This window comes from Salmo salar, chromosome 12 (genome assembly GCF_965601325.2).
Source record: "Salmo salar chromosome 12, fSalSal1, whole genome shotgun sequence".
Classification (NCBI taxonomy): Eukaryota; Metazoa; Chordata; class Actinopteri; order Salmoniformes; family Salmonidae; genus Salmo; species Salmo salar.
The window spans coordinates 57,144,523-57,159,401 of NC_138302.1; the positions used below are offsets into that span (position 1 = coordinate 57,144,523).

Here is a 14,879-nt window from a genome sequence, read left to right on the forward strand (position 1 = left end):
TATAAAAGGAGCAATAGTTGCAAAACCCCTAGTTGCATCCTGTAGCTCACAGAATACTGGTAGATTCACCAACAAAATCACTTTTAACCCAAAGAACCTGGAGTTCACTCTCTCTCAGGACTAGGAAGATGTGTGTTTGAGTGGTTTCAATAGGGTAGAGTAGGGTAAGTTGAGCCATTTTTTACATTCAGCATCACTCCGTTAAGGGAAATATAATATTATTTCTAACAAAGATACGTACATACACTGAGTATACAAAACATTAGGAACACCTGTTCTTTCCATGACAGACTGACCCGGTGAATCCAGGATAAAGCTATGAGCCCTTATTGATGTTACCTTCAATCAGTGTAGATGAAGTGGAGGAAACAGGTTAAAGAAGATCTTTTAAGCATTGAGAAAATTGAGACATGGATTGTGTACTTGTGCAATTCAAGACAAAATATTTAAGTGCCTTTGAACGGGGTATGGTAGTAGGTGCCAGACGCAACGATTTGAGTGTGTCAAGAACTGCAATTCTGCAGATCTTGACACAGGTGTGTATCAAGAATGGTCCATCACCCAAAGGACATCCAGCCAACTTGACACAACTGTGGAAAGCGTTGGAGTCAACATGGGCCAACATCCCTGTGGAATGCTTTAGACACCTTGTAGTCCATACCCCGGCATATTGAGGCTGTTCTGAGGGCAAAAGGGGAAACAACTCAATATTAGGAAGCTGTTCCTAATGTTTTGTACACTTAGTGTATATTTCAGGATGTTGTGTATCCCTGGAAATAATCAGAATTCATTTAAACATTACAGTTTTGAAAACATAGCTTGTCCAAAAAAAGTGGTCTCTTGGCACAGTTTACCCCAGGTGTGGGGTAAGCTGAGCCACGGGACAGGGTAAGTTAAGCTGCTCACAAATTTTTGTACTGAATGAAATAATACCACTACCTTTTTAAAACACAATCACAATCGCTTTCTGTCTTTTAAGCATTTTAAGCATCTTTTAACACAGGCTTAACACCTAACAAACAATTTGTACTTTTCTTAATACTTATAAAATAGGCCAGACCCTGTTGTTACCTCATATGCTAGCGATAATGCCTTGCATTACGAATGGGAAGAAAACACTTCAATTTGCTCAACTTGCCATTGGCTCAACGATGTGCTCAACTTACCCCAAGGCAAACACATTTTGACTATATTAGCCCACACAGCTATAAGGATGCACTTTCATGCTTGGTTTAGGACCTCATACTGAAGCTTATAGAGACCCCAATTGGTGTACAAGTACAAAACAATCTTAAAATGATCAACTTCGGTTTAGATACAAGCATCATAAAACCTCTATCTCAATAAATTCATTTGACTCGGTGAAAATCGTTTTATTTTTACCTAACTTGCTTATCACTTTTTCTATGTGGTTTCTTCCTTCATATACTCCATGAAATGATGACCTGTTCCTAAATATTTGGTCAAATTATACATTGTGTGCATGATTTCCTAGAAACAAGGGTAACACACCACACACACACACACACACACACACACACACACACACACACACACACACACACACACACACACACACACACACACAGCTGATTTTTCATTAGCCCCCCTCCCCCCCAAATGAGACAAATGCAACAAAAGTCAAACTTTGGGGGGGGGGTCTCTAATTAACCATTAATTTGTTTAAAATGCTATTTTGTACTTCTACAGTGGTAAATATTAAAATAAAAGCTTATTCCAAATTAAACAAGCACCCCCGCCTCTCAAGGTTTAAACCAGTGACAGTTAGTTCAGGGTCTTTCAATCGCGTTAATCTCTCTACTCTGCCAGTCTGCCTTTCTATCTGTCTGTCTTGATCTTTCGCCAGCAAATTTGCAACATTGTATTGACTGGATCCAGCCCGCTAGTGAACTTGCAACATTATCAACTGGGTCCATCCCGCTACCGAACTTGAAATAGCTCGATGAGCTCAGGACAGACACCGCTGTATTTGCGTTCCATATTTCAGCCCCTTTTCAGGTGTCCCAACTTTTCTTTTGACAAAAAAGTTCCATTTGTCAGCAAGCTGCATCTGTTAATTCAGGCTACAAGAGTGAATGTCACTGAATGTCATGACACTTTTTGGTACTGGAGAATTACTGTTGTCTATTCTGCTATCAGATGGGTTGGGTTAAATACTGAAGACACATTTCAATTCCATGCGTTCGGTTGTGCAACTGACTAGGTATCCCCTTTCCCTTCATACATGGCAGACAGGACCTGAAGGTCAGGGACAGAGAGTAGAGAGAGAGAAAGAGAGGGGAAGGGGGGGAAAGACAATTATCTTCTTCTTCCTTCCTCATCTTGTAAGTCATCATTCTCCCTGGCCGTGGGTTGTATGGGTAGCAGAGGGCTGCAGGTGGACCAGCGGGAATGACAGACTGAACATCTGTCACATTAAGAGGCAGAGACAACCTCGACACTCTCAGAATTCCGTCTTCTAGAGTAGTGTGCAGTCAATGTGAGTCACCTTCAACGCTGCCCTGATGGAGAGACTGTGCTGTATAAGGAGTGTGTGCGTGTGTGTGTGTGTATGGGTGCACGTGCATGTATGCACACGTATGTGCGTGTGTGCGTGTGTGTGTGCGTGTGTCGAATATCAATCTCTGTAGACTGTTGACATAGCCCGACTTACTCAAGTCTTTTGTAAAACATTTCTCACCACATACCACAATGACCCTCTCACACTTCTATATGTACACAGAGCCACACATAAACCCACACACACTTACTGTAGCTCGTACATCAAACTCTAAGAAGATACCTCAAGCCATGTGACATATTCAAATGCCACATTGTTTATTCTCCACTCCTGGCTGTGGCTCAGAGGATGACAGATGAAGACCACAAAGACTCGGGGACTTGGCATGGAGGAGAGTAGAGACACTGTGTGGTATTAATTAAAGCACCTTGACCAAGTCAACAGTCCTCCTGGCATAGTGGTGACGTGCACCAGACCCACAGCCCTCCACTCTGCCAACAGAACACACTGACATGACATCATGTACTGTAGCTAAAAAAACACAAACAATGTCACCGTTTTAAATGTGACAACAGCCTATGACAGTACAATCAAGCCAAGGAGGGAACAAAGCTTTCCAGTTTCCAAAGCAGATACAACCAAACAAATCCCCAGAGAAGGACTCTGAGAGAGAGACAAAGGTAGCAGGTGTAGTGAGGTGTCTTAGCCAGGTTTCCAATGAAAAACAGATTCTACCCACGAAGGGCTCTGTTTAAAAGGGGCTCTATATAGGGAATATAATGCCAGCTGAGACGCTACCCATGGCTCTGTGGAACTTCCTGGATCAAAAAAAGGTTACATAGAAAATGTATACATACTGTAAAATATGACTGTAAATATTTTGTTAAGACAACCCCATGTATGTAGAGTTGAAGTTGGAAGTTTAAATACACTTAGGTTGGAGTCATTAAAACTCGTTTTTCAACCACTCCACAAATTTCTTGTTATCGTTTTGGTAAGTCAGTTAGGACATCTACTTTGTGCATGACACAAGTAATTTTTCCAACAATTGTTTACAGACAGATTATTTCACTTATAATTCACTGTGTCACAATTCCAGTGGGTCAGAAGTTTACATACACTAAGATGACTGTGCCTATAAACAGCTTTGAAAATTCCAGAAAATGATGTCATGGCTTTAGAAGCTTCTGATAGGCTAATTTACATCAATTGAGCCATTTGGAGGTGTACCTGTGGATGTATTTCAAGGCCTACCTTCAAACTCAGTGCCTCTTTGCATGACATCATGGTAAAATCAAAAGAAATCAGCCAAGACCTCAGAAAAGAAATTGTAGACCTCTACAAGTCTGGTTCATCCTTGGGAGCAATTTCCAAACGACTGAAGGTACCACGTTCATCGAACAATCAATAATACGCAAGTGTAAACAGCATGGGACCACGCAGCCATCATACCGCTCAGGAAGGAGACGCGTTCTGTCTCCTAGAGATGAACTTACTTTGGTGCAAAAAGTGCAAATCAATCCCAGAACACTAGCAAAGGACCTTGTGAAGATGCTGGAGGAAACAGGTACCAAAGTATCTATATCCACAGTTAAACGAGTCCTATATCGACATAACCTGAAAGGCCGCTCAGCAAGGAAGAAGCCACTGCTCCAAAACCACCATAAAAATGCCAGACTACGGTTTGCAACTGCACATGGGGACAAAGATTGTACTTTTTGGAGAAATGTCCTCTGGTCTGATGAAACAAAAATAGAACTGTTTGGCCATAATGACCATCGTTATGTTTGGAGGAAAAAGGGGGAGGCTTGCAAGCCGAAGAACACCATCCCAACCATGAAGCACGGGGGTGGCAGCATCATGTTGTGGGGGTGCTTTGCTGCAGGAGGGACTTGGTGCACTTCACAAAATAATAGGCATCATGAGGCAGGAAAATTATGTGGATATATTGAAGCAACATCTCAAGACATCAGTCAGGAAGTTAAAGCTTGGTCGCAAATGGGTCTTCCAAATGGACAATGACACCAAGCACACTTTCAAAGTTGTGGCAAAATGTCTTAAGGACAACAAAGTCAAGGTACTATAGTGGCCATCACAAAGCCCTGAACTCAATCCTATAGAAAATGTGTGGGCAGAACTGAAAAAGCGTGTGCGAGCAAGGAGCCCTACAAACCTGACTCAGTTACACCAGCTCTGTTAGGAGGAATGGGCCAAAACTTATTGTGGGAAGCTTGTGGAAGGCTACCCGAAACATTTGACCCAAGTTAAACAATTTAGAGGCAATACTACCGAAAACTATTTTACTGTATGTAAACTTCTGACCCACTGGGAATGTGATGAAAGAAATAAAGCTGAAATAAATCATTCTCTCTACTATTATTCTGACAGTTCACATTCTTAAAATAAAGTGGTGATCCTAACTGACCTATGATAGGGAATTTTTACTAGGAATAAATGTCAGGAATTGTGAAAAACTGAGTTTAAATTTATTTGGCTAAGGTGTATGTAAACTTCTGACTTCAACTGTATATGTGGATGCCTATCTGCATAGCAGATATTGTTGGACAAGGTTGACCAATCTCGTCCACACAAAAAAAACTGTCTGTCTGAAAACAAGATGGAGTATATTGGGACGTAGCCAACATATGGTTGAACAACCGGATCTGTCAGTTACTGTGAATTCTACCTGCTGACAAAACAACAGAGCACACTACCACACAAACACAAGAGAAGACAAGAGAAGAGAAACAGTGTGTCAAGAATGAAGGTAAACCCTTTCTGATTAAAGCATTCAATGAAATGCAGTAGAATAAAGCGGAATTATAAAGATGTCCTCCAATGAAGGGTGGCGATGAGTTATCAAAAAAAGAAAAGAGAACTTAAAGAAAGAAGGCAATACCATGACAGTAACCTACCTTTGTAGTAGAACAGGCATCGGTCAGTCAGGACAAACCATCTCTTGTTCCACTGTTTCACTCCACTGCTGGCCTACAGGGAGACAGAGAGAATAACACATATTGAGATGGGTTTGATTGGCCTAAAGGGAGACACTGACAAGGGGACTAAAAACACACAGTGAAATGGTTGGGACTCCAGAGAGTAGACACAACCGTTTAGACTGGACCAAATAACTTCAGGGGGGACACAAAAACTGGACTTAAACAGTGTGAGAAATACCGCGCTATGTAGTAGATAGGAAGACAAATTCAATGAGACCTAAACAACGTGAGAGGGAAAGCAACACTGGACCAAAACAAAGTAACCGTCTGAGACATACTGGATCAAAACAAATGGGAGAGACGAGGAATATTGAACTGAAAAAGGAAGAGAAAAGGGAAAGCAACACTGGACCAAAACAAAGTAAGTGTCTGAGACATACTGGATCAAAACAAATGGGAGAGACGAGGACATTTTGAACTGAAAAATGTATAGAAGAATGGCAATACTGGAAGAAGAGTATATCTGGTCCTAGTTATGAGATATTTCTGGGGTATTATGGGGCATTTGACTCACATTTATTTATAGAGCCCTTTTTACATCAGCAGTTGACCACAAAGTTCTTATACAGAAACCGAGCCTAAAACCCTTAAAACCACTAGGCATAAAGGAAAGTGCATCATGCTGATGCAGAATAGTGTATAGAGCTGAATTACCTGTTTGTATAGCCAGCCCTGCTTAGCTACTACAGCTTTAGGGTTCCTCCTCATGGAGTTAGAACGCTTCCCAAACATAGCAGCTTTCTTTGGAGTACGAGATGCCTGGAGAAGAAACGAGGGAAGGAGAGAGGGGGAGAGGGAAGATGAGAGAACAAAATGGACCTCTCTGCATCACTGAATCTGTCATAAAACCATGATGTGGTGTGGTGTATGGTGTAGTGAGGTGTAACGGTGTCGTGAGGTGTGTGTATGTGTGTGAGGGTGTGCTTGCCTGCGTGCATGCTTGCGTGTACGTGTGTGTGTGTGTACTGACCCGTGGTGTGAAGGGCTGGGACTGGGTCTGAGACTCTGGGGAGGATAGGTCTGATACCATGGTGGTGCTGTTGGAGTTGCAGTTAATGTCGCTGGGTGAACTCACAGGTCCTCCACCTCCTACATTCCCATTCATCTCCAAATCACAGCACCTACACAGAGAGACAGACACAGAGAGATAGATTCAGTGACTTATACACTCAACGTTAATAACACATGTAAACACATTATCTTTGAGACCGCCTGGTTGAGGTTGGAGTGTCAAAAATGACCCTTGATACTCAAATGCTTTTAGAGTGAAGAGGAGAGGGAATAAAGAGAGAAAGAGAGAGAGAGAGAGGGGAGGAGGAAAAGAGGGAGAATGACTAAGACTTCTCTCCTTTCCTCTGCTCCTTCTCTGCTCCTGCTGAGCCCTGTGTTGTGTGTTCAGTGATCCAGTTATTGATGTCTCTATAAAGGCATGCTCTGCCTCTCCCTGCCTCGCCAAGTCCTGCTCTGCTCTGCCCACCCTGCTAGATATTGATCCACTGACAAGCAGGAGGGATGAATTGTACTATCTCCTCCCCTTTTCTCTCTCTTTCTATCTATCTATTTTACTCACCTCTAATCCTGCCCTCTGTTCCTCTCGGTTTATTTTCCTTCCTCCAGCTTCCCCCTCTGTCTCTATCTCTCTATATAGCCCCATCTCTCTTTCTATCTCTATTGCGCATGATCTTGACCTCTTTCTTCCTCAATCACATTCTCTTACTCCCTCCATCTTTCTCTTTTCCTATATCTCACATTCTCCCCCTCCCGTCATTTTCTCTGGTCCAGTAGGCTTTGGAAGTACAGTAATTGGGAGCAGAGCATGATTATTTGCATAAGCAAGGTTAGCAAAGCTAATGTGGGATTCATTTTTAATAGCATCCGGACATAAATATGCCCATGCACATGATGCAGACACAAACAAACTGGAAGCTCTGATGCACAGAAAAAGTCACAAAAACAAAAACATATACAGAAATCATATACTCCAGCTGCTCTCTCTTAATCTGACTAAGTATTCCCTTATAGTTGTAGAGCATCCGGTCATATTGATGATGGCACAGCGCTGCTCATTTATCCTAAGTGGAGATTTCCTTTTTCTCCCTCATTCACCCGTCCATCTCCTCATTTGAATTCCATGCGGTCACTGTCACTTGTCCACTCAAGCTTAATGTTGTTGTCATATATCGCCCACCAGCTGCCCTTAGAGAGTTTCTCAATGAGCTTGATACCTTGATCAGATAATTTGCTGATGATGGCTCATCACTTTTTGTACTTGGCGACTTCAACCTCCCGACTTCTGCCTTCAATTAAGTGGTAGGCCACACAAGCTCACAGAACGGGACCGCCGAGTGCTGAAGCGCGTACAAATCATTTGCACTCGGATGCAACAATCACTACTGAGTTCAAAACTGCCTCTGGAAGCAACGTCAGCACAAGAACTGTTCGTTGGGAGATTCATTAAATGGGTTTCCATGGCCGAACAGCTGTACACAAGCCTAAGATCACCATGCGCAATGCCAAGCGTCGGCTGGAGTGGTGTAAAGCTCGTTGCCATTGGACTCTGGAGCAGTGGAAACATGTTCTCTGGAGTGATGAATCAAGCTTCACCATTTGGCAGTCCGACAGATGAATCTGGGTTTGGCAGATGCCAGGAGAACGCTACCTGCCCCAATGCATAGTGCCAACTGTAAAGTTTGGTGGAGGAGTTATAATGATCTGGGGCTGTTTTTCATGGTTCAGGCTAGGCCCCTTAGTTCCAGTGAAGGGAAATCTTAACGCTACAGCATACAATGACATTTTAGATGATTCTGTGCTTCCATCTTTGTGTTAACAGTTTGAGGAAGGCCCTTTCCTGTTTCAGCATGACAATGTCCCCGTGCACAAAGCGGGGTCCATACAGAAATGGTTTGTCAAGATCAGTGTGGAAGAACTTGACAAGCCTGCACAGAGCCCTGATATCAACCCCATCGAACACCTTTGGGATGAATTGGAACCCTGACTGCAAGCCAGGCCTAATTGCCCAACATCAGTGCCCGACCTCACTAATGCTCTTGTGGATAAATGGAAGCAAGTCCTCGCAGCAATGTTCCAGCATTTACTGGAAAGCCTTCCCAGAAGAGTGGAGGCTGTTATAGCAGCAAAGGAGGGACCAACTCTGTATTAATGCCCATGATCTTGCAATGAGATTTTCGACGAGCAGGTGTCCACATCATTTTGGTCATGTAGTGTATTTATACTGTAGCACACCATATTTATGTATGGAGCATATTGTATTCTGTGTGTATTCCTTGAGGTACTGATTTCATAATATTTATGGTGTTATACTCAATTGTGCTTATGGTGTTACATTTTTCCATTAGTTCTGTAAAACAATGCTAATGCTAATGGTGTCAAAGAAATATTAGTTTATGTATCCTTTGAAGTTGCCCTTGTCATGGCTCGAAGGAATGCAGCTTTGTCAAATTAACGTCAAAGTAGAATTTGCATTTAAGTTAACCCTAACCCTATTCCTAACCTTAACCTCATTATCCTAACCTGCTACGTTCATTCTCCTAACATGCTGCGTAAGTTCTCCTAACCTGCTACGGAAAGTCAAATCTGATGTTAATTTGACTAAAGCTGGATTCCTTCTAGCCATGACCAGCTGCCTTGGCCTTATCATGACCATTGCATTGGCCTGTGTATTAATTTGTCCTGCATAGCTCTGCCCCCTTGTGGATTCGTTGTGGAGCGCTTCAGTTATTATGTTACTTGTAATGTTGTATTGAACATACCTTGCCAATATAATAACGGAACAAGACATATTTCGCAACATACTGTTTGGAGAGGGAGTAGGGAGGATGAAGAAGTGGAGAGGATGATGAGGGAGTGGGGAGTTGGGTGATATATTGTCAATATAATTGCATAATGTACGTGATTTGTACGTGAACTGTATGTGCAATTTAAAACAAACTTGTGCAGTAATCATCTCACTTGTTAGTTGGCGATGAACTGTGTGGCCATTGAGGGCAGCAGTGTTGATCAGATGTAAAAATAGGAAGCTAGGCATATGTCGCACGTCACTACTTCACAGGAGAGGCATTTGAACGTTTATTTACTTAATTTAATTTGTACTGTATGTCTTTTTTGGGGGGGAAATGCCTTCTGGAACATGTGAACTTTCATGTGCCTTAATAACAAATGTGTGTGCCATCTGTAAAAATGAATACAATTGTTAAATTACGAGCCTAGTTGGTTTTTATTTTACCTTTATTTAACTAGGCAAGTCAGCTAAGAACAAATTATTATTTTCAATGACAGCCTAGGAACAGTGGGTTAACTGCCTTGTTCAGGGGGAGAACGATAGATTTTTACCTTGCCAGCTCGAGGATTTGATCTTGCAAACTTTCGGTTACAAGTCCAACGCTCTAACCACTAGGCTACCTGCCACCCCAAGCCACAGGAAAAGACAGGAACCATCTCACTAGCCATGATTGGTTGAGATACGGGATGGGCTGGACATTTCCCGAGAGATGAGTTCTGATTGGTCTGCCATGTAGCATGCTTCCGTCTATAACATGTGTAGATAATCCTTGCTACTGCAGCCTTTTTGAAAGATACTGTATAGTAGACATGAAGAACTGCAAAAGTGTTGCTATTGCTTTCAACAACATTCCTGCCCTGAATTTATCAGGTGCTATTGACAAAGATCAGTGGGAAAAGGTTGTGATGGACTACTTTCTGGAGGACTCTCTCTGACTCTGAAAGTTAATCAGATGATGAGGAAATCCCTGACTTACGTAAAAGCATGTTCATTGAACCAGACATTGTAGAGTCTTCTGACAACAGTGATGCAGAAGAAACGGTGGCCAACAGTGTTGTTGTCACTGAAAAAGTTGACTGAGTTTTGAAATCAGTGTAATGCCTGGTGGAAGCAGAGTATGAGAAGGAGAACATTCTGACGTTTGATTGCATATCTGACAGAGAGGAAGAAAGATGATGATTCTTATGACATTGCACATGGTCAATGTGAACCGGAGTGACTTTACACAATGGGCAAAGCAAGCTGTTCAAACAAAACGGAAACGACACAGGACGTCTTACTTAAAGGGATTCCAGTCTGCCGTGAAGCGTTCATCCATTTATATGGGTAAGACTCTAGCTATATTTTCAGATATTATACATTTCTAATTTTGTCAGAAAGTCATTTTCATTGCAAGTTAAAGCATACTGTTAGCTAGCTATGTAACCTTAGCTGGATGGCTCTCTAGCTAATGCTAAGTGTTTGATTTGTGTAGTAATATTATTTGTATCTCAGAAACCCATTTGCATTGCTAGTTATAGCCTAATGTTAGCTAGCTAGATTTATGCAGATTCATACTAAAGCATTTCATGCATGGTGGCAAGCTATGACAATCAGTTTTGTATTGCTAGTAGTATGGTTTGGGATTATGGTTCATTGTTTACCTTGCTAACTACAAAATAAATGATTCCACTTTGCCAGATGATTACATGACCGATCAAGTTATCCAGATGTGTCTGGGGGTGATTACGGTCATCTATTGTACTTCATGAAAATGTGAACTACGCTACCTCACTCTGTTTAGCACATGGCTATACATGTAAATCATTAAAGAGATGGGGGGGGGGCAAAGGCTTAAGAGTGTAGGAATGATGCTGAATGGGTATAGACATAAAATAGTTCTCCAGTAGGTGTACCAAAATATTCAAGGGCCATTTTCTCAAAGCAGAATTACTTTTCAACTGCCGTGTATGATATATCATTTTGTAGCTCTGAGTCTGTACTTTTATCCAACGTAAAAAGCACAATTTCAAATTTTGCAACATAAGATTGAAAAGAGGTGGTTGGTCACAAAACTGGGACCGAGAGACTGAAAAATAGCTTCTATCTCAAGGCCATCAGACTGTTGAACAGCCATCACTAACACAGAGAGGCTGCTGCCTACATACAGACTTGAAATCATTGGTCACTCTAACAAATTGATCTCTAGTCACTTTATTAATGCCACTTTAATAATGATGTTTACATATCTTGCATTACTCATCCGATATGTATTTACTGTATTTTATACCATCTATTGCATCTTGCCTATGCTGCTCGCTCATTGCTCATCCATATATCTATATGTACATATTCTTATTCCATCCCTTTAGTTAGATTTGCATGTATTAGGTAGCTTTTGTGAAATTGTTAGATTGCATGTTGATATTGCTGCACTGTCGCAACAAGAAGCACAAGCATTTTGCTACACTCGCAATAACATCTGTTAACCATGTGTACGTGACCAATAAAATTTGATTTGATTAGATTAGATTTCGATCACATCCATCATCCATAACAAACAGGGCAGGCAGGGGTATTGAGAGTGTGCAACTGTTATTTTCCTGTAAATAAATCAAATGCATTTTTTAGCAAAGATTGGCCTACGTTTGCATCTTTACAGAAAACGTGTTCTGAGTGTAGCTCTGGATTTGCTATGCTGCATTTTTTAAACAGACATAACAGAGATGTGCTTTGGATTAAATATGACAATGTTTACTTTTCCGTGCTTTGTAGCCTACTACTGAATATGGTGCAAATGTATGCTCAGTTATGTCACCTTCATGTGAAGAAGCACAACGATTTTCGTCTCCTGAACAGGTCAAATAATTTGGCCGCTGGACATTGATCAGTCGTTGGATTTAGCCAATTTTCGATCAGACATACGAGGATGAATATTATATATCACGTAAGTATATCTATTGAAATTATGATTATTCTTTTTTTACACGTATCCATAAAAGATCAGGTAATGACTACAGAAATTGTACATTTCTTAAAATACATGGATATGTTCATGCCTTAGTATAAAGGCTTGGATATGTCAGCATGTTGACACATACCTTTTCCGGAGTTAAAATAGTAAAAAAATATATAAGCGGGTGCATGCGCATCAGGGGCGTCTTGAAGGGATCTCACCCCAGATATCTCCCTGGACTCATACGGCAGCAGGGAGATTTCTGAGGTCCGGATTAGATGTATGTACGTAGAAACTGTCCCATTACGGAGAATATTCTACCTCAAAATATAAAATTGGGGTGGCAAGGTAGCCTAGTGGTTAGAGTGGTGGACTAGCAACCGAAAGGTTGCAAGTTCAAATCCCCGAGCTGACAAGGTACAAATCTGTCATTCTGCCCCTGAACAAGGCAGTTAACCAATTGTTCCTAGGCTGTAATTGAAAATAAGAATTTGTTCTTAACTGACTTGCCTAGTTAAATGAAGGTCATGCCATAATCTGTTTTGCTTGTCTCCACCCCACTCCAGGTGTTGCTCATCTTCCCCATTGGGTACTTATGTCTGTGGCCAGCATTTTGTCTTAGCTCCTGCTTTTCCCCAGTCTCTCTTTTTCTCACCCTTGCCTGTCCTGACTCTGAGCCCGCCTGCCTGACCACTCTGCCTGCCCCTGAGGCTGCCTGCCGTCCTGTACCTTCGACCCTACTCTGGGTTATCGACCCCTGCCTGCCTTGACCGGTCGTTTGCCTGCCCTTGTTGCTGTAATAAACATTGTTACTTCAACACAGTCTGCATTTGGGTCTTACCTGAAACATGATAGTACGAACTGGCCATGACTGACCCAGCAGATTTGGACCAGCTCCGCAATGCCATCTCCTCCCAAGGAGCCACCATTGGTAAGCACGAGGAGTTGCTTCACGGTCTGATGGAATGGTTCCAGGCTGTGGCCGAACGTCACAACCTAGCGTTGGACGCACCCAATTCCGTGGGTTGCCTACAAGGCACCCTACCACGACGATAACCTCCCAGCCCCTCAGTAACCCGGCTGGTAGCAGCGCCGTCACCCTGGTTCTCCGGGAATCCCATTTACCTCACCCGGAGCACTCCGATGGAGATTCCAGAACCTGCCGGGCCTTTCTCTCCCAGTGCTCCCTCATTTTCAAGCTGCAGCCTTCTTTGTTCCCCTCGGACTGCTCGAGGATAGCATACATTATTATGCTGATGTCCAGGAGGGCACTCGCCTGGGCCACGGCGGTATGGGAGCAACAATCCGCCGTCTGCCTCAGTCTGGAGGTATTCATGGCGGAGGTGAGAAAGGTTTTTGAGGCTCAGGTGTCCGGGAGAGAGGCTACCCGGAAGTTACTCCAGCTTCCGCAGGACTCCCTCAGTGTGGCAGACTATGCGGTGGATTTCCGCACGCTAGCAGCGGAGGGTGCTGTTCAACACATTCCTGCACGGATTATCAGAGGAAGGACTAGCTTGCAGCCCGGTAACTGCCGACGGATCTTGACGCACTCATCGCTTTGACCATCTGGATCGATGGACGGCCACGGGAGCGTAGGAGGGAGAAGAGGTCTGATTTGCGGTTCCAATTGCTCACTCAAGGTTCCCACCTTGCATCTGATGAACTTCGGTAGTCGCCAGTGTCTACGCCTCCGAGAGGATCCGAGCTTACCAGAGTTCCTCCAAGAGCCTCCGAAGTCTGCCGATTTACCTCTTCCCTGAGCCGATGCAGCTCGGCAGGGCTAGGCTGTCTCCAGCCGAATGCGTACGCAGACTTCACACCCAGAGTTGCCTGTATTGTGGTGCTACCGGTCAATAAGTGTTAAGTGGTATTGGGATTCTCTTGGCTCTAGCGACACAATCCCTCGATTGACTGGTCTACTGGTGCCATCGTGGGCTGGAGCCCGTTCTGCCACGCTAATTGCCTGAAATCAGCTCTGCCTGCCCCGGGACGTCTTCCTGGGTGCTTGTATATTGCCCCGAACCTCTCCGCCATTCCCGCGGAATACCAGGACCCCCGGGAGGTTTTCAGTAAGGCCTGGGCAACTTCGCTTCCATAACACCGACCGGTACCCAAGGATGTTAAGCTGGATGCACTGGCACGCCACTATAGCCCCGCGGCTACACTCCTGGAAGCCGAGACCTTTCCCCCCTGCTCCAAAAACATTAGCCCCTCTGCTGTTCATCCTCTGTTGCCCCGTACCCTCCATATACTTCCTACTTTTCATGTGTCTAGATATAAACCCATGTCTCACAGCCCTTTGTATCCTGTTTCCAGGTCCACCCCTCTCTCCCGTCTCATCAATGGCCAACCGGAGTACAAGGTGAGACCTCTCCTGAATGTTCGACCTCGGGGCAGGGGATTCCAGTACCTGGTTGGCTGGGAGGGTTATGGCCCGGAGGAGAGGTGCTGGGTCTCAGCGAGGGACATCCTGGACCCAGGCCTCATCTCTGAATTCCAATGCTGACACCCCGCTCAACCAGGTATGCGTCCAAGTAGGACGGCAGATGGCGTCCCTAGAGGGGGTGGGGGGGGGGGGGTACTGTCATGCCCTGATCTGTTTCACCTGTCCTTGTGCTTGTCTCC

General features: G+C 43.6%; 1 protein-coding gene across 15 annotated transcripts in view; it reads right to left on the bottom strand.

Annotated features, from left to right (window-relative positions):
• plekha6 (pleckstrin homology domain containing, family A member 6) overlaps positions 1-14,879 on the bottom strand; it is a 166,921-nt gene that overhangs the window by 69,577 nt on the left and 82,465 nt on the right. For all 15 annotated transcript variants that reach the window (XM_082959142.1, XM_082959145.1, XM_082959139.1 and 12 more), the window contains 3 exons: positions 6,491-6,641; positions 6,175-6,279; positions 5,437-5,509 (listed from right to left, as the gene is read on the bottom strand). In XM_082959142.1, the coding sequence (XP_082815268.1) occupies positions 5,437-5,509; positions 6,175-6,279; positions 6,491-6,625 (313 nt within the window). In that variant the 5' untranslated portion in view covers positions 6,626-6,641. The remainder of the gene's footprint in view (positions 1-5,436; positions 5,510-6,174; positions 6,280-6,490; positions 6,642-14,879) is intronic.